At 34.9% G+C, this 25,575-nt stretch overlaps 2 protein-coding genes across 3 annotated transcripts in view; both read right to left on the bottom strand.

Annotated features, from left to right (window-relative positions):
• The window catches only part of LOC135198756 (mucin-2-like), a 100,073-nt gene extending 96,199 nt beyond the window's left edge, over positions 1-3,874 (bottom strand). The window contains exon 1 of the mRNA XM_064226642.1: positions 3,740-3,874. Coding sequence (XP_064082712.1) covers positions 3,740-3,742 — 3 coding nt within the window. The 5' untranslated portion in view covers positions 3,743-3,874. The remainder of the gene's footprint in view (positions 1-3,739) is intronic.
• A 7,142-nt stretch (positions 3,875-11,016) lies between these two features.
• LOC135198755 (uncharacterized protein C3orf18 homolog) overlaps positions 11,017-25,575 on the bottom strand; it is a 98,361-nt gene continuing 83,802 nt past the window's right edge. For both annotated transcript variants that reach the window (XM_064226639.1, XM_064226640.1), the window contains exon 6: positions 11,017-25,425. The gene's annotated coding sequence lies outside the window, so the exon portion shown is untranslated. The remainder of the gene's footprint in view (positions 25,426-25,575) is intronic.

Genomic DNA, 25,575 nt, shown 5'->3' with positions numbered 1-25,575 from the left:
AATCCAAGGTCTCTTTTGAAGCGATAATGAAACTCATCTTTGGGAAAGACGTTTGCTAAACGATCGACAATGCACAGGAGGAGACTGATCATTCCTACTTACGGAGGAATTAAAAAAATCGAGAGTCCTCGAGGTCACAACCTCCTTCAATTTTCTGTGGCCAGCCATCCAAAATCAAGAATAGAATAAGTTAAGAATATCTTGGTTTAACCAGACCACTGAGCTGCTTAACACCTCTCCTGGGGTTGGCCCGTAGGATTAGATATATTTACGTGGCTAGAAACCAAGTCACCTAGCAACGGGACCTACAGCTTATTGTAGGATCCGAACTACATTAAATAGGGAAATGAACTTCCAATCACCAGAAATAAATTCCTGATTCCACGTAGGCAGAGCAGGGAGGCGAACTCGCGATTACCGAATCGGTAGGCGAGCACGTAAACCGCTCGTCCAACGAGGAACTAAGAACAGAATGGAAAATAAAATTTAGGCCTAAGGCCAAGCGCTGGGACCATGAGTCATTCAGCGTTGAAACGGAAATCGACAGAAAGAAGGTTTGAAAGGCGTAACAGAAGGAAAACCTCAAAGCAGTTGCACTATGAAACAAGTGTAATGAGTGGTTGGAAAGTAAGATGGAAGAAAGCGAGTATGAACGGAGGTACGGTGAAAACAATGAAAGGGGTTGCAGCTAGGGGCCGAACGAACGCTGCACACACAAAAAAAAAAAAAAAAAAAAAAAAAAAAAACAAGTAATGCCTACAGTGCATCGCATGAGGTGCACTAACGGCACAACCCTCCTACGGAAATCCAAAATAAAAAAAATGGAATAATGGCATTTTTTCGACGTAAGTGAATAAGAGAGAGAGAGAGAGAGAGAGAGATTATTACATTTCAACACTCAAATTGTTATGGAAATGAAGGAGAGAGAGAGAAAATGATTACAATTCAAAACTCAAGTTGTCATGAGAGAGAGAGAGAGAGAGAATGATTACAATTCAAAACTCAAGTTGTCATGGGAGAGAGAGAGAGAGAGAGAGAGAGAGAGAGAGAGAGAGAGAGAGAGAGAGAGAGAGAGAGAGAGAGAGAGAGAGATGATTACATTCCAACACTCATATTGTCATGGGAAAGAAGAAGAAGAAGAAGAAGAAGAAGAAGAGGAGAGAAAGAAAATTCATTTAAAATTGTCTTGGGAATACAGCAGAGGTTTTCATGTGAAGTGTATATGAGAGAGAGAGAGAGAGAGAGAGAGAGAGAGAGAGAGAGAGAGAGAAACTGAAATATGCTTCTGCTAATCACGCATAAACCACGACTAATGTTAACCACACGTGGGGCCACTCAGCGTTCGGTGATGGATGATGGACGGAGTTGGAAATGTCCTATTTAACAATTTCCACGTGGACTACAAGTCAGTATTTTATTCTCGAACGTTTTAACAAACAAATTATAGTTCTTAATGTAGACTGATGATCAAGCATATGTAATGCTGCTCTATTTCTGTACATTTGATTGTCTTGTTATCGATCGTATTTGATACAAAATAAAACATTTCATGTGGTTTACTGGGACGAAATGGAACATAACATGTGGATCAAGAACCAAGCGGTGGGGCCAATGAGGTCAATCACAGCTGAAAGTGAAATTTAAAGGGATATTCTAAATGTATAGCAGGAGGAAAATCTCGCAGTTGCACTATGCAGCAATTGTTATAGTAGATTTACATCAACCGAGCATTTGATGTCTAGACCAGTCCCTAACGACGCTCCTGATTGTTGATAAGCCAATCACAGGGCTGGAAACTCAGTCTCTCTCGAGAATTCACATGGGTACGATGTGTGTTCCACCTCTCCTGAGGGATATACGTCTCTCAAAAGTATCCCTCAGGAGAGGTGGAACATACATCCTGCCTATGTGAACTCTCTCGAGAGACTGAGAGTTTCCACCCTTGTGACTGGCTTATCAACACCCAATCAGGAGCGTCGTAAGGGACTGGCCTAGACATCAAATGCTCGGTTGATGTGAATCTACTATACGAGAGGGTGGAAAGCAAGATGGAAGAAAGAGAGAATGAACGGAGGTAGAGTAAAAATGAATAAAATGGGTTGAAGCTGCAGTCCGAAGGGACGCTGTATAGACTCTTAAGTGCATACAGTGCACCGCGTGAGGTGTACTGACGGCACTACCTCCCTAGGGAGGAGGGTTTACGGGAGCGCAAACTTGATACAGGGTAATGCAAACTTTGAAGTTCTTCTCTAAATCAAGATGCTCAGCATCGTCCTTTACCAATATTTACATTGTACTATTTGTAAAAAATAAACACTATTCATAACCACAAAAACGTTCACACGTGCTTAGAATAACTGGCGTTTCATTGTCGTCCTTATATACGGGAAGAACTATATCATAGTAAATATATCACCCATTCGAAAACAAAGCCACCTACAACGACACTGAGAGTTCATTGAATCACTGAAATACATAAAACGATTCCAAGTTGATACGAAATATGAGAATTCTACGAAAATCTGATGTAAGCATTTACGGTACTATACTTCTGAGGGTGCTATTATTTATAATTTATGTAATAAAACGCAATGCGCATCCATATGCTTTTTTTTTTAACACTAAAGATAGCTTGGACACCGTCAACCAGCCCGGAGTCACGCTCTTTCGCCACTGGTCCTATTTTAACAGGCAAAATGGGGGACGCTTAATCTTAGCTTCGAGCCAGTACGTAACATCCTTCAAGTTGGGAATGGCGGTTTGGGCGTTCCCCTGCATTACCGCTATTTTTCACAATGTTAGTACACTAGCAATTTGGAAAAAAAGAAACGAAAATACCCAAGGAATAAAAACCAATACGCTAGTATATAAAAGTTTAATCTTAACATTTTTGCATGCGCAACCAATTACAAGTTGAAACAGTTGAGTTTGCCATAATGCCTACAGCATCAAACTCTTGAAACATTGTTAATTATTATATTCAACACACACACACATTATATATATATATATATATATATATATATATATATATATATATATGTGTGTGTGTGTGTGTGTGTGTGTGTGTGTGTGTGTGTTAAAGGCCCATAAAACCGATTATGTAACTGTTAACTGAACGAGAGAATAAATTCAACCCTCGACCAGATCTGAACTCTCACCTAAAATGCAGTTGCGAGCATGCAGCTTTCCCCGCTACGCAGTGCAAAAAAAAAAAAAAAAAAAAAAAAATCCTCTCTCTCGGAAGTCAGTAGTACTATGTAGGCTTATGTATACCCACTACCTGCTGTAAACCTTAAGCATACCTACCTTTACTGAAAAGTCTTTTGCAAGCCACAGAGAGAGCTCTGTATGAAAATATGCTCACGGTTGACAGAAGGAAAAAAAGACACACACACACTGGTACAGAATTCAAACTAATATATATATATATATATATATATAAATATATTATATATATATATATATATATATAATTTCCTGTTGAGACATTCGGAAATCAATGTAACTACACTCAACTGCTGTGAGTTGGCCTAACAATCATCTCAGTGAGCGACCCAAGTCACCAAACGCAAACGAATTCATTTAAATATTGTTATTATTCTCCAAAGCGAGGACACACACAGCTGTGTCACTTGTACACAATTTGATTTTTACTTATATCAAGTTGATAACAAACACAAAAGGCGAGCCATTTAAAGTGGGACTACAATAAATACATTCAAATAAAGGTACTTGCCATCACGGGAGCCTGGAAACCATCAACGCTAGCGAAGAGATAACACTATTGCATTCGGTCACTGAAGCTTCTTCACTAGACTCCCTATAAGCAACTCGGGTTGCTAACTGCACACACCGGATTGCTGACTGAGCGACAGACGAGACGACTACGGCAAAACTGCTACAACAGTCAGTGACGAATCAAGGATATTGGAAGACTGGGATAATGGATCTAGTGCCCTCTGTTCAAAGGCGCTCTCATGATTGTTTTCATCGTATGTAAGTTTTCAACTACCCTTTGTAGATCGGCATGACGCCCTGAATGCTGTTCATCTCTTTATTATATTTGGACAGGTTTGTGATTTAGACTTAACGGTAAAATCAAAGAATGTATTAACAATTGGTTGCGAGAGAGAGAGAGAGAGAGAGAGAGAGAGAGAGAGAGAGAGAGAGAGAGAGAGAGAGAGAGAGTCTTATTAAAGAAAATGGGAATTCAATTATCATGACGGTTTTGTGCGTTCGCTTAGTGTTACTGGTGCCAAGTAGACTACAGACTACCTAACGAGAAGGAAACGATTAAAAAAGTAATGACAGACTACAGTAACAATGAAACAAACAATCCCTAAAAATTGGAAAATATGCAGTCATAAAAAGACTCGGACCTTGTAGCTATAATTTCATCTTCTGATAAGTATACCTATGTAGTGATTACAAGATATTTCAGATGCCACATCGTCATTTTTCTCGCAAGATGACAGCTGTAATGATATTAATCTTAAGTAAAACATACGTCTTTTCTGACCAACAAAAGTAGACTGATCTGTGAAGCCTGGGAACTTCGATAAGTAAACCGGGCGGAAACAATCATCGGGAAAAACTTGACATTTTGCGTAAGAGTGCACCCTGGCTTTTGAATAATTAAGCGTCAGGGACGATGTTTTACGCAGTTTGTTTTTTTACTTGCGGTTTCTACGTCTTTCATGAAGTTGTCTTATTACTCATCAAAGCTTTCCCATAACTTGCCGTGACGTGGAAGCTGTCCTTTGATTCTTTGCACGGCCCCGCTGATTTGGGTTAGAATTAGACCTATCCCCCATGCATCAAAATATTGTGTTGGAATACTATAGTATTATGTAGCTGTAGTATTACATTCATGTTATGATATGACACTCTGTGTCATTCTTCGGAGATCTTATTTTCACCATGGTATGCCCAAATAGCAATTCTCCAATGGGCTTTGTGTATCCATTATCACTTTGGGAATAACCAAGCTGTATGTCACTTCATTAACCACAGCAAAAACAGTTGGATATACGTACAACTTAACCAGAATATATAAGTCTACACACATATAATATATATATATATATATATATATATATATATATATATATATATATTAATTTCAGGCTTTGTAATAAGTACCAAATAGTTTTTTGTTGTTGTTAAAGAAACGGCATAAAGCTTGAACACTCCCAAAGTTATAATAGATACAAAGAGGCCATCGAGACTTCCTGTTTGGACACATCGTGGTGATACACACACACACATATATATATTATATATATATGTGAGAGAGAGAGAGACCTTACGGCTCGTTCGGGTTGCCCCCCAGGTCCCTCAGTGTGAGGCACCTCTAATGTCAACCAGAGAATTGCTAATGCATCTTCCGGTATATTTTGCATCTTCCGGTATATTTTGCATCTTCAAATCTTGGGTGGTCTGGGATGCAGCTTAGAGAGAGAGAGAGAGAGAGAGAGAGAGAGAGAGAGAGAGAGAGAGAGGAGCGTAACTAAAGTTTAAAAAAAAAAAAAAAAAAAAAGGACTCGTTAGAGTTTGAAGTGTGTTCCATTTACAAATCTTGTCTATGTGGGAGGTCTCACATCTTTGCTCTTGGCCCGGATAAACTTTTCCTTAAAAACTACACATTTTACATTTTTATTTTGAAATCAATAGAACGAGTTTATACAATCCTTGGCTGATATTAATACTCTTACAAGAATTTCCAGTGTATTACTGGGAAAAAATATTATTGGAACAAACCATCTTTTTAGGCCCTATTCAGTCGATGGCATTATTGTTTTCACTAACATGAACGGAAACTGCATTTCACCTGTGCACATCTTGAGCATTTTTATGTTCTATTCCCTTTTCCAACAATTTTCCAGTTGGACAGATATAAATATTGCCACTTAAATTACGTGGGATTTGGTATTAAAATTCTTTAATATTGTCGGGAAGTTCTTAGTTGTAATATTGTTCACCAATGCTACATTAACTTCCAAGTACTTAAGGATTGCCTAATACAAAGAGGAAGTAATGGATTTAAATATAGTGAGAACAGAAATCCTACAATATTTCTGCCTATGTACTACATTTTTTTACTCACATCCATGTTTTACAAGGGCATTAAGTATATTTAGTTAGTCCCAAGATACTAATGATGTAACAGATATAGCATCAAAATATCCTGGTTTTGTCATGTGCTAAGAGCGGCAGGTTAATACTTTTCATGATAACAAGAGAAAAACTTACATAAAAAAACTCTGTTTGTACCCACTACCATGTTCGTAATGATTTCAAAGATATTCCCATTCTTCTTGGGAATTATCGAGCATCTGTATTTATTTTTCACTTTCATTGGGTTTATTGTGATTAACGTATAAAAATAAGTGAGGAAAAGAAGTTCAAAGGCCACAATGGCTTCAAAAATATACGTACATACATGGCGAAAGAAACCGGCAGTGTTACACACACAAACACACACACATATATATAGTCATACAGTTTTACCTAATGCGATTTGCTTACAAAAAACGAGACTGGTCACCGTCCCGTTTATATTTTATGACTGCACAAGAAACTTGATTTTTATCCCTAAAAAAAATTGTCTTTATCACTGGGGTAATTATTGATACTTGTGCAAGAGGGTGATTGTTAATAGCAAATAATTTCCCACATCAATACCGTCAATATTTATCGATCATTCGAGATGCATCCCGAGTATGACCAGAAATTGTCGGCTCAAAGAGATAAATCACACAAGATGGTTCATGCAGAACTACTATGCATGCTTAAGAGTTCAGTGCTAATGAAAATAATCAGTAGAAGCTTAAAAAAATTGAACTTCTTTTAACGCGCCACAGGTAATTTCCATCACAGCCAATGATGCTTCTCCATCTCTCTTTTTTAATGACTGAGAGAGTCAGCAGAGCATGCTGGGAACGACGGTCCTCTGTCAGCGGAGACTTTCCTGCCTCTGATCTCTTCGATTACTTCGACAGAATTCAATCAACCCTGCCTTTCTTCGACAACGCTCGTTTTACACTGACCTAAGCAAAGAGCGCTGTTCGTAATCAGACATACTCTCGAATTTATTCGAATTTGGTCGAATAAAAACAAATTAACTTTCTTGCGGCTTTCAAGATACGAGAATCCCTAACGAATGTTTGGGCTTTTGTGAGAAACATTTATTTATTCTCAGTTTATCAGCAATTCAGTACCAAGACATTAGTTTCAAAACAGGTTTCTATCTTTCAATTTAATTGGTCCAGTGATAACAGTAGGTGAGCAAACAAAATAAAAAATACATATTCATCGGTTATCTTCAGCAGACATTCTGAGATGCAATTATATTCTAAGAACGCCAAATCAACAGGTGTTTCGCAACCTCATGACGACTCGTCTTGAACACTTGAGCTTTTGAGTGCGAACGGGGTCCATTGTTGATGCCCTTTTGCGAAAGAAAAATGATCGTGTAGAGGCCTCTTTTACCACTTTACTGTAGGAGGAGGCGTCCGAAAGTGTCGTCTTTTCAATTCTCAACATGGTTTGGATGACTGTGCCTCATGAACTTTCTCCGACACTGCTATCGACTATCGTTGGTACACATTCACAGATGGGTCGACTGGTGCAGGACGGTGGGATCGAATCCCTTGCCTATCAAACATCAAAGTCAATCTATGTAGAATTCAATGCCTTCATTCTTGGCAAGCATGCTAACTTTGTGGCCGTTATCCATCTTGTTTGATATAGTATTAACTCAAAATTTTTAGTTTTATACGACGAAAAGCAATGAAAACTATGTCATTATGCAGGAAGTAATTTGTAATTACGCACAGTAAATTATTTTAAGCAAGGCTTACACAGGTAATTTCATACGAGCTGATTTCACGAACGACGACCAAAGATGCGAGTCGTAATTAATAACTGACTTCAAGATAAGTAAAGTATTCACTTGAATATTTCGCTATAATGATAAACGACTGATGATGCTTTCAAGGAAAACCTCAGGTACGTACTTACAACTATGAGCCAATTTCATGGATAACGATTAAATCCGCATCTGATGTAATCAAAGAATGTAAGGTTGCAGCGAAAGAGGGTAAAGGTGCAAGTGAACGGACGATGGAGGGGGATACTTGATCAGTCTGTAAACTTCTCCGATATCGATCGCTGTCACTGTGCACTTAACTTCCACCCTCCCGGGTTCATATTGTGCTTAGTTCTAGCTTTGGCCAAGAAATTCGTTACAGTTGGTGGAGTATGCGACTTTCATTACGCTCAAAGCGCGCAACGGTTATAAGAATGAGATTATCAATTGATTACAATTTGTCACAGTCCTTCACTTGCATTGATCCAGAAATTATAGAACGAATCGTGACAAAATCACTGACAGCTTAAAGCTATTCTGAAATTCAATATATATTAATATACAGGAAAAAAAACCATGTATATTTAGCAACTGTCCTGATGTTAATAACCGCTATTTTGTCTTCATTGACGTAGACGTTAATTGAGTGGCTAAGCCTGGCATCGGGATGCTCAAGTTTATTAGACTCCAGCTTTAAGAATCGATAACGAGTTTTGAAAGGGTATTACCAATATTACTGGAATGGCGTGTAGTGGCATATCTGTGATTGAAATGAACTTTGTGAGTGGGAAACTAATTTCTTGGAAGACTACCTCGGAAAAGTCTCCACTGAAAAAAGGTCATGGTCATTAACGTAAACACCAGGAGAGACCAAAGTTCTGTAAATGAAAGAGAAAGACTACAAATGTTTTGTTGTAAGTTGCAGGAAATTCCATTTGCGTTTTAAACGAAATAAGAATTACAGAGTCGAATTTCAGTGTCACCAACCTGGGCCATTATTCATGAATTAAATTCCTGTCGTTAGTAAACACTGATTGTCAGCAACATATGACTTTTATGACAAGTTTCTTAAGTCTAAGGGGGAGAAAGTAGCCTCCCCTATAACTTATCATAAAACGTTTTTACGTATGACTTATTGTCACAGAAATTAATTTATTTGCAGTGGCTAGATCAGTATTTCGATGAGTACTTTCTCTTCACCTGAAATCACACTTTCGTTGAAGAGATCTTTCTGTCTTACTAATGTATTATTTGCATTTAAGCTTTAAAGATAAAGCTTGTGAAACAGATGAGTGTAAAGTGCTCCAGAATCTAACTTAATTGAACTGAATATAGTTCTCGAGTTCACAATCTCTGTTTAGTACCGCAGGTGATGTAAAGCAATATTCATAACAGTATAAAAAGAATGAAGGACAATTTACACAAATGAGCGGGGTTTCTGATGAGATGAACTTTTCATGAACTAAAAATAAATCCAATTATGAAGGAAAACATGTGAACATAAGTCTTAGGGAATGCTGACATAATTTACAAAAGGCCTCTATACAATCCTTTCATGATGTGTTGTCACTTTCCTTTCTGCCCCCGTCAGCCATAGATATGAATGGAAATTAGCATTAATTATCATTTCCGTAGTGTTAGATAACAAATGCATTTGCAAAAGTTTCGTTTATTCTTGGCTCATGAGATTACGAGATATTAAGAATGGGCTTCCATGAGTCACAAGATTTTACAATAAGGGCAGGGCCAACCTGAAAACTATAGTTTTAGAGGAGGCATAAGCAATGAGAATTTTTTGAGAGTTTGATTTTTCACAAGATGTAAGAAACTAGTGTAGAGAGATGCCATTCGGTTTATTAGACTGATCTTTACCCGATGAACCGAGCAGCTGTGGTGCGAGCAATCCAAAAGGTTTAAGGCACTAATGAAGGACACTGCCAATCACGTCAGAACATGCATGAAAAGCTCGAGGAAAACAATTTGATGTCACAATGAGAAGCATTATCAATAAAAGAAAAACTGTAAAATAGGGAAGATGAAAGACACATTAACAAAATCTTCAGACAGAGTAAATTTGATAAGTCCCTGGGAATCATACAAGGGCAACATCACCACTTAGTGTACTATTAAAAATTTCCCCAAATAATTTAGGCGTGGAAATTTCAGCCTGTATTTAATACAGTATAAATATATTATTAAAAATAAATATGGGGATCTCACCCTGGCCAAACCTGATATAGTAGTATAGCCATTGTATAAATGAACCATGAAAAAGGCGCTTAATAAAAACTAACTTCTCTAGGTCAGTGGGAGTCACATGATCTGAATGAAAATTAACAGAAACACTGTGTCTACCATGATTAATAAGTTCCATATGCATGAAAAGAATGAAAGTAAGTATAACCGAGTGTATTTTTTTTTTCTCTGAATGATTGGTTGTTTGTATGGTGTTTTTACGTTGCATGGAACCAGTGGTTATTCAGCAAAGGGACCAACAGCTTTACGTGACTTCCGAACCATGTCGAGAGTGAACTTCTATCACCAGAAATACACATCTCACTTCTCAATGGAATGGCCGAGAATTGAACTCGCGACCACAGAGGTGGGACGCCATCACCATACCAACCAGTCCACTGAGGCTAACAAATTGGTTTTGAGTACTTTCAAGATGAAGGTGTTCCTGAGAACAAAAAAATTACATAGAATAGTATACACTAGAATGCAAAATTAGTGGACATAATGTTTACAAATAAGTCAAGAATCTGGTGGCCAATTTACTTAAACAACAATAAAAACCATTGATGGTAATTTTTGTTGGCTTTTACTGGTAAAAAGGGTCTCAAGACTTTCAATAAATAGCATAATTAACTGTCATTAACTTCACTATAAACAGAGTGTGTACATGAAATACTGGAATTGTTTTTTATTTTTTCACCAAAGTGCGAAACTTAAAAAGGAAAGTATATTTTAGAATTTGAGTAGCCAAGACATATGCCATTGAGAAAGATGCCCAGTCAAATAATAATAACGCAGTACATTATCAGTATTAACTTCTATATCACTTGCTGAAGCATGATGATATTTCTGGACATTGTTGAAATGAACATTGTAGACACTGTAAAACAAGAGTGATAGGGAAAAGCTTCTGCCTTCTTATATTTTATTAAATTTGACATCCAATCTAGTCAAGAATTAAATCTCTATGTGATGCATATAGTACAGACTTGAAATTAAACTCTACTGTGGAGATATTCACATACACACGAGTGTACCTACGTTTCTGGTACAGCATTTACATCAATATACACAAAAATATGAGAATAAACGTACCGTTCACAAACATTACAGCAAAACAAACTCGGTAATGGAAAAAATTCTACTTTCAGCAATATACAGGTATGACATGAAAAAATTTGGAAGACTATCATATGTACCCTTAAAACACACATTATGTTATAACAATTAAATCTTCTACTGTATATGATTTAGCACTTTTGATCACCAATAAATATGTTCACAGTTGTATAAAATAAGTTCATAAAGGTATGAAGTGAAATACTTCAAAAATGCTTTTTTTTCTTGACTGAAGTGACTAGAATACTCTTCCTCTTCACAACCAAAGAATGCATGATACATCCACAAAATCATTTCACTGCAATGAAAGAATCTTATGCAAACACCTTTACATTAAGAAATCTAACCCTCATAAAAAAGATGGCACAAAAGTGCTCTTGGAGAGAAAAAAAAAAAAAAAAAAAAAAAAAAAAAAAAAAAAAAAAACTGATGATGCACTTCAACCATTGACTGATATGTACGAAATAATTGACAATGTAGAGGATTTCACCGTGCTAAATGACCTATGGTCAGTTTCACAAAATGACGCTACATACACTAACATGTTTTTTGGGTGTGTACTATTACTGGAAAAGTACCAGATTTTAAAGCACCTCTGATATAACACAAAATTATAGCACTTCTTTACACAGGAACAACATATTTGTTGTGTTTTACATAAAAACAGTAATACATATAACGTTAAGAAATGTTTGTGTACAAATATTTGTCATTGATTTATTATATTTCTGGTACAGTATTAACTAATGGACAAAAAATATTAACTTGGAGATGGTCATTAATATGTCCCAGAACTGATAACTTTGATCATCTTATTCACAGTCCACATAAATTTTTGCACAAAAAAAAAGGAAGGGGGGGAGGGACATCAACTTTGGAACATGAGAAAAGGAAGGTATGCCTTAATGTAATTGTATTTTAAGGTTATGGAACCAAGGAAATTATGAAAAACACACTAACCACACACAACGTGACACAGAATACATAAGTGAAGATGGCTTCATAAAAAGATTGAGCAGAAAATAAGGAATAAAAGAAAACATAACCATATTAATTGTAGTTGTTTTCATCATTAACCTACATTTTTAATGAGACATTGAGCTCTTACTACTTGTGCCACATGGGATAGTGGATACTAGTGGTATATGGAACAGGGTATACCATCTAGAAACCTACTTGATAATGCCATAAGAAACTTTATCTTTAGTGCAACTAATATACTGTATACATTTGATGTTATTAGACTTATCTTTTCTAGATAATCGCTAGAAATTCCACTGTATCTCCATAAAGACTGTTTAGTTTCTTTATGCTCGTGCAATTACTGGAAGTAATCTCCCACAGGATAACTTGGTAAAAACTGTTAATTCTCTTTTTTCATACACATCATTTACTTACTACTTTTGTTTATCACAATAAGTACACTGATGCACTTTAGACAAAGCACGAGCAAATCCACTGGTCATATGCCAGCCTTGGGCTAGGGAGGGAGAAGGATTTCATTGACATTTTAAAAGTGAGAGGAAAATGTGTTGAAAACCTAAAAACCGTTAACAACTACATACATATAGAATCAGCTATTGGTAACAATTTTATACAAGTGGTAAATAGGGTAAATGGAAATTAATTAATGATTGAGACATAGGCATGTATTTCACAAACCTAACTTATAACTAAATCTAACTGATGGACAATTAACAATTTTCTGTTTGTGTTCCAATAAGGAGAGTAGTAGACATTAAAGAAATAACTTTTATCAGAAAAAGACACTGCTTCTTAAGGTTATATTTTACTCTTATTGGAATTATCAGGACTCAGCAGTTTTTCACTTTATCTAAAACAAAATTTCTCAAATACGTAAAAGGAAAATACTACACACATTAAATGTAATTTTATAAAAGAAAAAAAAATTCTATATATGTAGAAAACAAACCATTGACTTATTAGTGACACTTTTGTTACTTCAAAGGTCAGGATGTCTCAAGAACTTATGAATATCTAAAGTCTCTGTTATCCCAGAAAGTAAGGAAAATAATGCATTTGGTATACCTTTATTTTTCTATATCCTCAAATCCTTTGCCTCTTGTTTTCTAATGCCTCTGGAATAAAGATCAAAGGAGGATAAAGACTTTCAACTTAACTTCTCATATAGGACCAATTAGAACGATATGCAATATGTTATTACATTTGGTAGAGGCAAAACCAAAGATAAATGTTGTAATTAAAACAAATGTTCACAAGTAGTACGAAGTTTACTTCACGAGACTGCATTATCATTACATATTATAAATGAGTTCAAATAGATCATTCAGTCATATTTCAAGACTTTCAGAGACCTTGCTCATAGGAAGTGCTCTAAATTTTAGGTAAAAATTGGAGCAGGGGAAAATTAAAGTTAGAATTTTAAGTAACAAGATCAAAGGGAACTCATAAAAAGTAAAAGGCTGAAAGCAATGCAGTTGGAGCCAAAGAGATATGTATAACCAAAAACCTTCATTACTGCCTATGCTGAGGAATGTATGGCACAATGTAAATGATAAACTAGGTAGTACATATGGGGAATGAAGCTTAAAAAGGAATGGTGGGATTTCAGTTGCTGTATTCAGCCAAAGTTGACAGTGTTCCATGACAACATTCTGTAAAATGAAAGTTGTTGTGAAATTAGGAGCATCAAGGGGAAACTGCGGTGATGTTTCGCCTGCAGGTAAGTTTTTGCCTTTTCCTAAGGTAGACAATAAATAAAACAATAAAATATGGTGAAGTAGAATGACGATTTTTCATCTTATGACATATAATTCTGTCCATTTCACATGGAGCAACTGAAGGGAAATGGCTATTGGGTGTTCATAGGTCATCTAGCATGACTCCACAGAACAGAATGTAAGTACATGCGTATAGCACATGAAAAAGAGCATCAAGGACGAAAATGGATAACACAATAGCTTCAGTTAAATGTACAAAATATTATTAAAAAATTAAAATTAAATTGTATATGTAAATAGGTATGTACATAAATAAATGAACAAATAAATTTATAAATAAATAAATAAATGAAAGCATTCATTTGTGAGCATTCAAGTAAAGGACCACAATTCCTAAGACTGTAGATGGATATATTAATACAGAAGCTTTGGCTAACAACAATAATAATACGTATTATCATTATTATGATCTCCACCATACCAGTATCTGATAGTGCTACAGGGGAACGAGCAACATTTGTCCTCCCTTATGAGAGGAAAAAGCTCTCATTGGGCATGGCTACTCTCCATTTTGGCACCCTACAAGAAAAATCTCAGGATAGCCATGGTTGAATTTTATGCTAGACTCCACCTATTGAAGAACCTTCAGTGTCTTCTAGAACACTGTTGACTGCAGTAGCCAAAACACTCTTTGACTTTCTGGAAGTGCTGTTGCACAACTCACTGAATGAGCCCAACAACAGAATTGCACAATATACTGTATACTGTTCTTGACAAAGAAGAATCTAAGAAACATTACCCTTGAGAGTTTTCTCTTCCTTAGACTAAGAAAACTTGATGTGAATCAGAGCCATAGAAGCCTCCACTCACTACTAAAAGACCCCTCTGACAACAGAAGAAAGGGCAACAATAGCAATAGCACCCATTTCAAAGCAAACAAGATACTTTCCATGAGAAAGAAACTTAACTCCTGGGCTGTGTCTTACAAGGAATGGAGAAGGTGGAGCCCTATAGGACTTGCATGGTTGGTGTTGTCTTCTACAGCATAACATGCAGTGGAAGTCCTATCCTTGGGGGACACAGCATAATTCTCAAAGGCCTAGGGTAGAGGTGGTCTCACTGTATCGCTGCCCTAAAGTAGTTTTTTTTTTTAAAGGGGACCATAATGAAAGATGGCTACATTTGCCACCAATCTTCAGCATCCCCAAGAAGCATTCCTCCGAACAAAGGGTGATCCTTGACCCCTGGGGGGGGCATGAGTGTAACTCCCTTAGAGGACTCACAATGGCTACCAAAAACAAGTTTGTCCTAAGTCAAAAGCAGTCCACTCATTTATTCATTAGTTCAGTTTTTATTCCTACAAAAATCACACCAAAGTAATGATGGTTCTTTTTTCTGAAAACAAGATGACAAGAAGCCTACATAAGCTCTTAAATGAAGAACTGAGTGTAAAGAAGTATGATTTTTACAGATGAACTAGAGTATCTTCACAAAAGCAACAGGCTACTACTATGCTATGGCACTACCTGATACTAAGCACCTATTGCCTTTGAAATAACAAAACAGAGTGATGTGAGCAACTACAGAAATAGAGATGAAATAAGAAGTATAAATCAGTGGTGGCAACAGAAGGATTTAATTTAGAAATAAATTACTAGTTAGATATGCAGTCACTACAGATTGAAGCATAACCATGACTGAAGGAGTAAGGAAAGTAAGGGCATAACCCACCAGAGGAGCAGTCCTGACCATCCTAAAATTAGATGCTTTCAACATAATCACCAAAGTCAGCTTGCTCTTTGAGTTACAAAAGTAACTACAGAATGAAGGCAATGGTTTGTATCTTTGTACAAAAACAACTCTGTTTCTCATGCTTCACTGATATAAATATAGGGGCTTAAAACTAGTATTAGGTACAGAGAGGCACTGAAAATTTCATGAGCAACAACTATTATTCTGATTCAGTCTATCTTATGGCAGGACACAATCTACATGTACTTCCTACTTATGTAAGAGCTATAAAGTTGTAATTTCACTACTAAAGTTTGTTACCAACTATCCAATCAATCAAATGCACAAAACTTTATGGTACTTAACAGCATTGTCTACAACAATGCTTCTTTCAAATGTTAGAATTACACGAAATAAACAACTACAGTAAAATTACCTTTAATTATGCATATCTTGCATTTTGCGTATAGAAAATTCATGTGCATTTGCACTACCTAGCAATAAAAAAAAAATGATGAATGTTTAATTCTCCAGACATGCCTAACTGCAAAAAACATTTGTCTGCAATGTTCAGTTTGTGAGCAGCAAAGAACTGTTATAAATAAGCTACAAGTTACAAAATTTAATAATGTATATACGTATGGTTATACATTTGAAAAGGCTTAAATATCTTGAGGTCAGACAGAGATCCCATAATTTTCTTCTTATGCATAAAGATAATTTGTTAAAAGAACTAGTAATGCTAATTCTTCACTTCCTTGCTCCATTCGTATTGCAGATTTCACAGGCAACAGGCATCATATACTACATATATGTAAATTAATTAAGCAAAATGACATTTGATAAATTTATATGGGAAATAATTTTGGCTAGGCATACAAATGGTCTTTTGAGTAAACAAAAATCAAAATTCTTACTTTCCAAAGATAGAAAAGTATTATTACATGAATCTTTAATCCATATTAAGGGGGCAGAATCCTCCTGAATATCTACTGAAAATGAGCAGACTGTTCCATTACTCCCCAGTTTCTTTAATTCTGTCTTGCAATAATTTTCCCTTTTTATTCAACAAAAAATAATTCTGGCCCTATGAAAGTCTAAAAATGGCTTAGTGGTCTTGTTAAACTCACTTTGAAGTAGAATAATCCAGCCTACATCAACACTTGCAAAATGCTCTGACTTTTAACCAGTCTTTGCACCAGAGATGTGTAACAGAAGGTCTAAACTGAAGGCATTCTAACTAATAAGCATAAATTGTTTCAAACTTTGTGTATTTGTGTATTCAAATGGACTTAAATTCCCTCTTTTTTTCTATTTTGCAAAATCAATATTTGAATGGGAAAGAAAGGCCTATCTTTCAATATCAAAAGACACTTTTGATTGCAAACTTATATAATTAGACTGTATTCTATCTCCCATAGTGAAGCTACATTTGCCCCAAAGGTGTTAACAGAAGACCATCACACAGGCAATTATTCAAGCACACAGAAGACAAATACCTGGCATTTTCAACACATGCCTCACAAATTGACATAAGCAGACACTACCCCTAAATGTAGACAACTCAATGCCATCTATACGTACGTATATTCTTTCATTCTTTCCTCTATTTTTATAATTATCAAGATATCAAACCATATTCAAATTATGAGTCATACAAGAAAATCATGAAAAGAAAGTTAACTCCACAGTACAGTACCTTTTCTTTATATTTCCACCTGAATAACATAATTCTAAATATCACACTTGTATTATACAGAATTCACTAATCACAGTCTCTATAAATAAAATTTTTAAGATTAATTACTGACAAAAAATGTATATCATACTACAACACTGAAGCAATCTCAAATAATTGACAAGTGAAAGTCTACTTAGTGCTAGTGTTTTTAAAGTCATTGCAATTTCAACACACACACACATTGTTGATTTGCTGATAAGCCAAACATTATCTATCCAAAGGTTGGTTGCTTATCATTAAAACTAATCTTGTTACAAAGCTTCCTCCATAACTGTAGAAACAGTAGAAACAGTAGTGTTAAAGGGTGAACATGTCAAGCTAGCATTTTAGTAAATAAAAGCTTGGAAACCTGAATTACAAATGTTTAAAGTTGTTTTAGCAATGAAGCAATATAATCTATAATATTAAAACTCAAATATACCGCATATAACATAAATATCAAACTTAAGTGGAAATACGAAAAATCAAATCTATACGTAAAATATCGTTTAATCAGCAAATCCTTCTCACATAAGTTAAAATGATTTTTCGACCAACATAAAAGGTTTAAATGATTTTCTCAAGGCCAAAAGAAATTAGATGCAGCCTAATCAAGATTCAAAACTTTCAATACAGTATTTAAATACTCTATATGTACTTGCATCAATAAAACCAATGCATTACATTATGCAGTACAGTATTTTGTGCTAAAATAAATACTATGTTTTACTGTATACAGTAAGATAACCATTGAATTCAATCATGAAATATTCACAGAACTATTAAAGATAATCCAATGTGTATCACAGCACCAATAATCAAAATGATATGTTTATACCATATTCTTAACAGACTCAGACAGTCCCATTATAAAGATGAAAGATTTGATATTTTTTTCTTAAATATAATACAGCTTGGAAAAAAGAGCTAATGCTTAATACATTATTGGGCGGACTACATACTTAAATCCTCTGCATTATTCTCCAGGTTTTATAAAAAAAAAAAAAAAAAAAGATAAGAAATAAAATTTAGAAAGGAAAAACAAGGTAGTTTATGACAGACTTATTTCATTAAAATGAACTCAAATACTTTAGTTTATGTAGTACATCAACTAAAATATATCAGCATTACCTGTAACACAGATGCACAACATAAATATTTGGCTTGATGCAAAAGGATCAAAACTGGAATCTTTAAACTTCTAAACGTCATATCTTCACAGAAGATACAAAAGTAAAAATGTTGCACATGTAAACCAATACATTGTTTGGAACGATACAGTGGTTATATAAACCATTGCCACTTCTGCATACTGAACAAAAAATACCCCTGATAAAATGATAAAAACTACTTAAATTACTGAAAACTTTTCACAATTACAAAACATTGCTTAATTCCCTTTCACTGATGCAATTTTCCAGCAAGAAAAAATACTTAAAAAACTGTTATGGTATTCACATACTGTAAATCATCAAAAGTTAAGCAGTTCAACAGAAATCTCAACCTTACATATTGTCTCTACACAGCTTTTTGAAAGCAAATATGAAGAGTAAAGCAAAAGTAATTATTTTTCAATGAAAACTAGAGTAAAGTCATATAAAATATGACTTCAGCAATCTATTGCACAATAGGGAGTGTGCTTTCTTTTTTCTGATCAGCACTTTGAGCACTGTTAACAAACATTATGAGTAAACTGGAAAAACATAAACCAGGCTAAAAAACAAATTCAAATCATTTTCCTTTTACATATTAGACTGGCTGCCTCACAAATGTAAAGTTTTGTTCTCTTTCTTGCCTTTCCATTATTCATTAAAAAGAAAAAATCCAAAAAATAAGGTTTCTGGATAATTTTTAAATTCATAACATGAAATTATTTAGTATATATGTAGTATGCTTTGAAAAGTATCACAGTAATGGTCAACAAAAATTTTCTTTCTTTATAATGAAAAAAGGAAGCAAGATGAAAATAGTATAGCAATACCCCATGTACAGCACAATCCCAGAAAAATAAAACAGAAGTCTGTTTCCTTAAATAAAAGCAATCTCTTTCGGAAACATCAGGGCCATAGGACTTTTGAAAACAGAGAGGAAACCCAAATATGCATTAAATTGGATGAAAACAGAAAACAACCCAAGTGCAGCAGCTGTCTTTACCATCTCTTTACAACCACATCAAGCTGTAACTGGCCCATACAGCTAAAGGTACCAGCAAGACATTCTGGGAAAGTAGGGGTAAACAACATTCTTTAGAAGCGTTGCCTGCTCTCGTATCTGATATATCACCAAACAAAATAAATAAATTAAAAAAAAATAAAACAGCACTTGGAAGTATACCTCCTTTGTGTATATCTGGTAGAACGAAGAACAAAAATAATTATTTTAATCTTAATGGGTTTACTTATGTGTCTAAAAGTTCTCATTTTTTGCCTTATTTGTTCACAGTTCTATTCCAGGTACACAAGCTTTTCTCTTACTACATAAAACATGGTGGGAAAACAGTCATGGAAGTCTCCCCATCTTGTATGGTTTTGTCCAAAGAGGCACCGTTTTTCACGACAGGTAAGATGGTGGCAAAGCCAAAGTTTCTTGAATTTCAAAATGTTTCAACCTTTCTCCTTTAACTGCACTACTATATCCATTTTGATGGGTATGAGGAGTAGTATACATGACAACCATTTATAATTTTTCCCATCCACTGGAGCTGGGAAAAAATTATCCAACATTTCATGTTCCTTGAACTGTCACATGTGGCAAAGCCACATTCAGCACTATGACAGCAGACTGGCCCAGGCAAAGGCCACATTGAATGCAGGCAAAGGCCATAGTGAATGCTAAAACTCATCAAACTTGACTGAATGTGAATAAATAATCTTAATTAATGCAAACAATGCATGGACCTAGAACAAGGTCACAACAATCAAATGCACCTCCTGATAAAGCAAATTCAGAACTGTAATTGATCAAGATGCATGGATGAACTCAAGCTTTCATTGTACCTCATTCTTCCTATTCATCTTTAAAAAGTTATTGACTTTCCATATACTTAATTCCCATGTATACTGAAGGAAAGGGTACCAGCTTTTGCAAGTTTAGCTGTTTCATCAGATAATAATTTTTATATACAATACCGATGATGACAGCTCAAGCCATACAAGAAGTATACTCTGCAAGACCGAAGTACAAGAAGTAACTTTAGACCATTAAGTTTTAAACACAGACTCTGCTCCTAGGAAATCGTAGTATCCTCTAGAAAATAATAAATCCTGGTATCCTCTGATGACTGAAAAGATATATCCCCTTCATAACAAAATGCACAACCATAACCACATTATGTAAAAGTTCTTGACTTTCCCACAGTATTTCCCAGGTGTACTGAAGGAAAGGGAACCAGATTTTGGAAGTTACCTTTGCATTAAAGTCATCAAATTGTTCAATCAGATAACCACTTTTTACATACAATAGTGGTGATGACAGATCAAGCCATACAAGAAGTTCTCAGCAAGACTAAAGAACAACAAGAAGTTACTTCAAATCAAGAAGTTTTAAACAAAGACTCTGCTCCTAGGAAATCCTAGTATCCTCTACAAAATAAAAAAAAAATATCCTCTTTATATTAAAATGCACAACCATAAACACAGTAAAAGCTATCAAAAGTTTTCAACTCATACTGAAAACCCCCCAAAAGTCAAAATAATATAGCTCTCAATCCTCTGAAGGTGAAATGTAAAATTGTGTTCCCTTTGCAATGTGCCAGCATACACACCACATTATTACCTCTGTACTACTATTACAGTAATTTGATAATGTGTTATGTACTATATATACTGATACTTCACCGAATAAAAATACCTTGAGTGGAGGAGGAATTTCTGACCTCCTTTGCAACACAAACCACAGGCCACTGAGTTACCATTCTTAACGTCATAAAGCTGGCCCACAGGGGTTCTTCCTAGTATATATCTATTCATATTAAAAAAATTTAGTCATTGTATATATTGAAAATGATAAAGATTCTAAAAAAATTCTTTTAAGGCATTGTTTCCAGTACTTGATAACTGTTGTTGGCTACCAACTGGACAATGAAATAAAATATGCTTGTTTGTATGTGTTGTTCTGCATTCTGGGACCTAGTCCAGCAAATCAGCAATTAAATACCCAAGGGTCAAATGAATGTGAAAATTTAGGACAATATTACTTATATGTGGAATGAACCCACATTTCAACAATGGGTTCAGTGTTTCAATATAATCATTAAATTAATTTCCCGCTAATTACTAGAATTGATGGGTTTTGGAAAAAGATAAAATCACTGACACAACATTTGGTCTACTTGTAGTGGAAGCAGCTTCACTAGCATATTATGAAAGCACTACTACAATCAGGGTAACTTACACTGCAATTGCAGCTTTGATACTCAAGTGGTAGCTATACTTCATTTTGGAATGCCTATTGGCAGAGTAAAGCTTGTTTTAAGTTAGCTTATCTGTACTCAACAAAAACTTGTACATGCTACTTTAGTAACAGATTCCGTTCTTTGATTGTACTTGATAAAGCTGTTATTCAACCTCTTTCCTACCACAGCACCTATTCCAACATTTACTAAGGAAATCAGCAACACCCGGATTGCATATATTAGGTGGTCCTTTTTATTTTTCTACCGCCAAATTTTGCCGTTCCCTTCTTTCTTCTATCTTTTGTGACTTGAACAACCTTCTACCTTTTTACAAGGTAAGTTTCCCTGGTTCCTTCAGTGTCAACCTTTCATTTTCTTCTCCTTTCTTGTTTTCTTTGGGTCTAGGCCAGATAATAGTAGTTGGTTTCATAAGTTGCATATCCCATCTTTCTCTGTGTGAAAACTTCTTATTATTATTATTATACATACATAGGATCAGTTGTGACCACCAATGAAAAACATATTTATAAAAATTCAAGAACTATTTCTTTCCTTGACCTCATTAACATAAAAATAAATTATTTACAATTTCACAGTGGGACTGTCACAGTTCAGTATTCTCAAACTGGATGGTTATGAAAGATTCGTACATAAATATACTTAAAGCAATTGCAGAAAATGTTTAATACATATATGAATATATATAGACTATGCAGTAATTTTACTTGTTCGTTTAAACATTCTTGTAGATACATGACACAGGAAACTCACAACTATGAGCAGAAGTATGGGTTGGAGGATGATATATAAAAGATGGTATCAAAAGCAATCACAAAGCACACTAAGAGTCCATATACAACACAGTATCAGTTCCCAGATACTTTAGGAAGTAGTCATCCTCTGTAAAGAAAACACCATGCGCACACGTACACTTAACTGTGTGGGTGTGTCACAGTAGTATCAGAAAAATAAAAAGTTCAGTTATAATAAAAAGTAATTATCTTTCCATGAAGTCACAAGTGCCAAGATACTGTATAGTGTGCTAACAGAGGCTTATAAGGAAAAAAGAATTAAAACTGATCTGAAGAGTGAAAACGGCACTGACTGTAAATAGACTTATAATCTACATGTAGAATGACATAACAAATACTCTAGTCTGGTAGTTATTTACAACCTGAACCCATTAAAGATCGGCTAAAAATGAAAATACAGGAAAAGCATAACTGAAAACCCAGAGCCTTATAATGGCAAGCAACGAAAAAATGTACATGAATGTAACATTTAATATCAATCTTGAGAATTCATCACACCAAAAAAACTTTTGGATGAATTTATTCATCTGGCTTCAAGGAGCAATGTCTTGCAGATGGAATTTTTCTGGAGGGATTTTGAAACATCCCTCATTACTAATTATAATAACAGCACCTCATCTCACACACAACACAGTGGAATCAAAAAGAAAATTTTCTTCAAAACTGGTAGAGAATCCTAATATACTATAACTTTGATTAGCTGTAAAGTTAGATAACACCCGAGATTTTCATTACTCCTTTAGGCAACATTCTGATAACTTAAAAAAATGATATAACAACAAGTATGTAACAAAATTACCATTAGCATTGCGATATATGGGAGCAAAAAAATGTTTCTGCTATACTGATTCACAGTATGGCATTTACTTATTTCATATTAAAAATATCCTCCACAATATGGGAGAACTATTTTTGTCTCACTAGCCAATCACAGAAAATCACAATGTGGATTTTCATTAAATTACAGTTCCTACTTGGCCATTCCATCATAGTATCTAATGAAATTTTCATGTGTCATTACCATGTTAACTTAAACAGAACACAGAATTTCAACAAATGCTCTCCTAGGGCTGACCTGAAGAGAAATGCAATCATCAAATCTTAATCCTGTAAATACATTAAACACTTGACATAAAAACCCAAAATAAGCTAAGTTTTAGCTCCAATATTTGGTGATGAAAAAATTCTTTTTCCCAGTTTGTCTTCAGAAGGGAACTAAGCAAATATCCATTACTTCTTTGTAAATGTCTACAATTTCAAGAAGGAACACAGCATTTAGATAAGTTTGATCAAATTACTAGTGAGAAAACAACAGTTGTAAGTGGACAGGATATTTCTTTGAATGTTGCTTTTGATGTCCTCCAAATACTAATTTGTATACCATTACCTAGTCAATCTGGTGAGGGAACTTCAAATTCATGATGGTTTGAGAAAAATTACTTGTGTTGTTGTGTAAATTAACTCACTCGCTCCAATGGCATTTGGGTTTCATCATAACCCATTGCTGCTGCACCGCAGGGGTCATTTTTCACTCAAATACTGCTATAAAGAATACACATGTTACACCACAGAGAATATTGCCAAAATAAAAAGTCCTTAAAATACTACAGAAATGCTGTTCAAAAGCCTAAAACTGTTCTTATGAAAGACCGCTCTTGTGGACACCCGCTTACATTCAAACAGCATTACAACAGATATGTGACTACAATCATGTGTGACACAGGCTTTGCCATACAAAAAATGGACTGTTCCTCTTAAGGTCATCCTTAAACTTAAAAAACCCAAAGTTGGCTACTAATTGTGTAAGAAAAAAAGCAACAGCATGAAGTGGCAGATCACAGATACTTTTAGGCAGGTCGTACATTGCTCCAAGCAAAGTAGTGTGATTTATACTGAATTATATGTTAAATATTGACAGAATGATTGCTTCTCTGTATTCTGATACATGATTGGCATACACTACTCCTGATAATTAACCTGACAGCTGTCAAAAGCAGTGTGCATTAGTGCAGCAGTGATCCAGAGAGAAGTAATAATCTGGATATTCTTCAACAAAATATCTTTGTTACAAAATGTTTTTGTCTACAGCAGCGTGCACTAGCCTCATAGAGCAGAAAGTACAGCTATCCAGATGGAAAACTGAGAGAATAAGTACTTATGCATAACTATATATTTTCTATACACAAGATACAAAACCACAATTATATGGACACAAGTTACCTTCAGCTGCATTACATGCTCACCATCTATTGCTCTTAATTAAATCACATCCACTAACTTTTCGATATTAACAAGTAAATATTAACCATAATATCTTATGATATTTTGCATTCACAAATAAAATTATATTATTCTGGTTAAACTGTATACATGTAGAGCAACTGTGTCGAGCAAATCCAAGTTTTTCACTAAATGTTCTTGACTAAAATATAGAAAGAACATAAATTTAACCACATAAAACTTTTGGCACCATTAATGTGACTCTAGTAAAATAATGTGACAAATATCACAATCAGTACTTCTACATATTACATAAATCCCTTTATCTTTCCATGAATAAAATAACTGAATCTTAAGATACATAGAGTACAAAGGTTTATAAATGCTACAACATTCCTTTTATGAATGATACAGAAGATGGCATTATCATAAAATTGCAACACAAAGGAATGTAAACAATATATGGTACTTGGACTTCAGACATAATTGGACAAACCTTAATATAAGGATTCCAGTAATTAAGCATCACAACCTTTTAACAACTCTGGCTGCTATAAACTCATGATGCTGCAGAACCATTTCTTCAGCTGACTGACTTACACTCAGGGTAAAAACCATTCCTGGAATGAAACATACCAATTGTTTAAAAAATAAAAGGAATTTTTCATATAAATGCATTAATTTTTACATTAGCCTTTCTTGTGTTGTCTGAGAAAATCCTGCACATCGAAAACAGTATGAGAAAGAAAAATATTTGCTCCTCCTGGTAG

This window comes from Macrobrachium nipponense, chromosome 22 (assembly GCF_015104395.2).
Source record: "Macrobrachium nipponense isolate FS-2020 chromosome 22, ASM1510439v2, whole genome shotgun sequence".
NCBI classification, from domain to species: domain Eukaryota; kingdom Metazoa; phylum Arthropoda; class Malacostraca; order Decapoda; family Palaemonidae; genus Macrobrachium; species Macrobrachium nipponense.
Note: the sequence above shows the minus strand (reverse complement) of the source record. Positions and strands in the feature narration are given on the sequence as shown.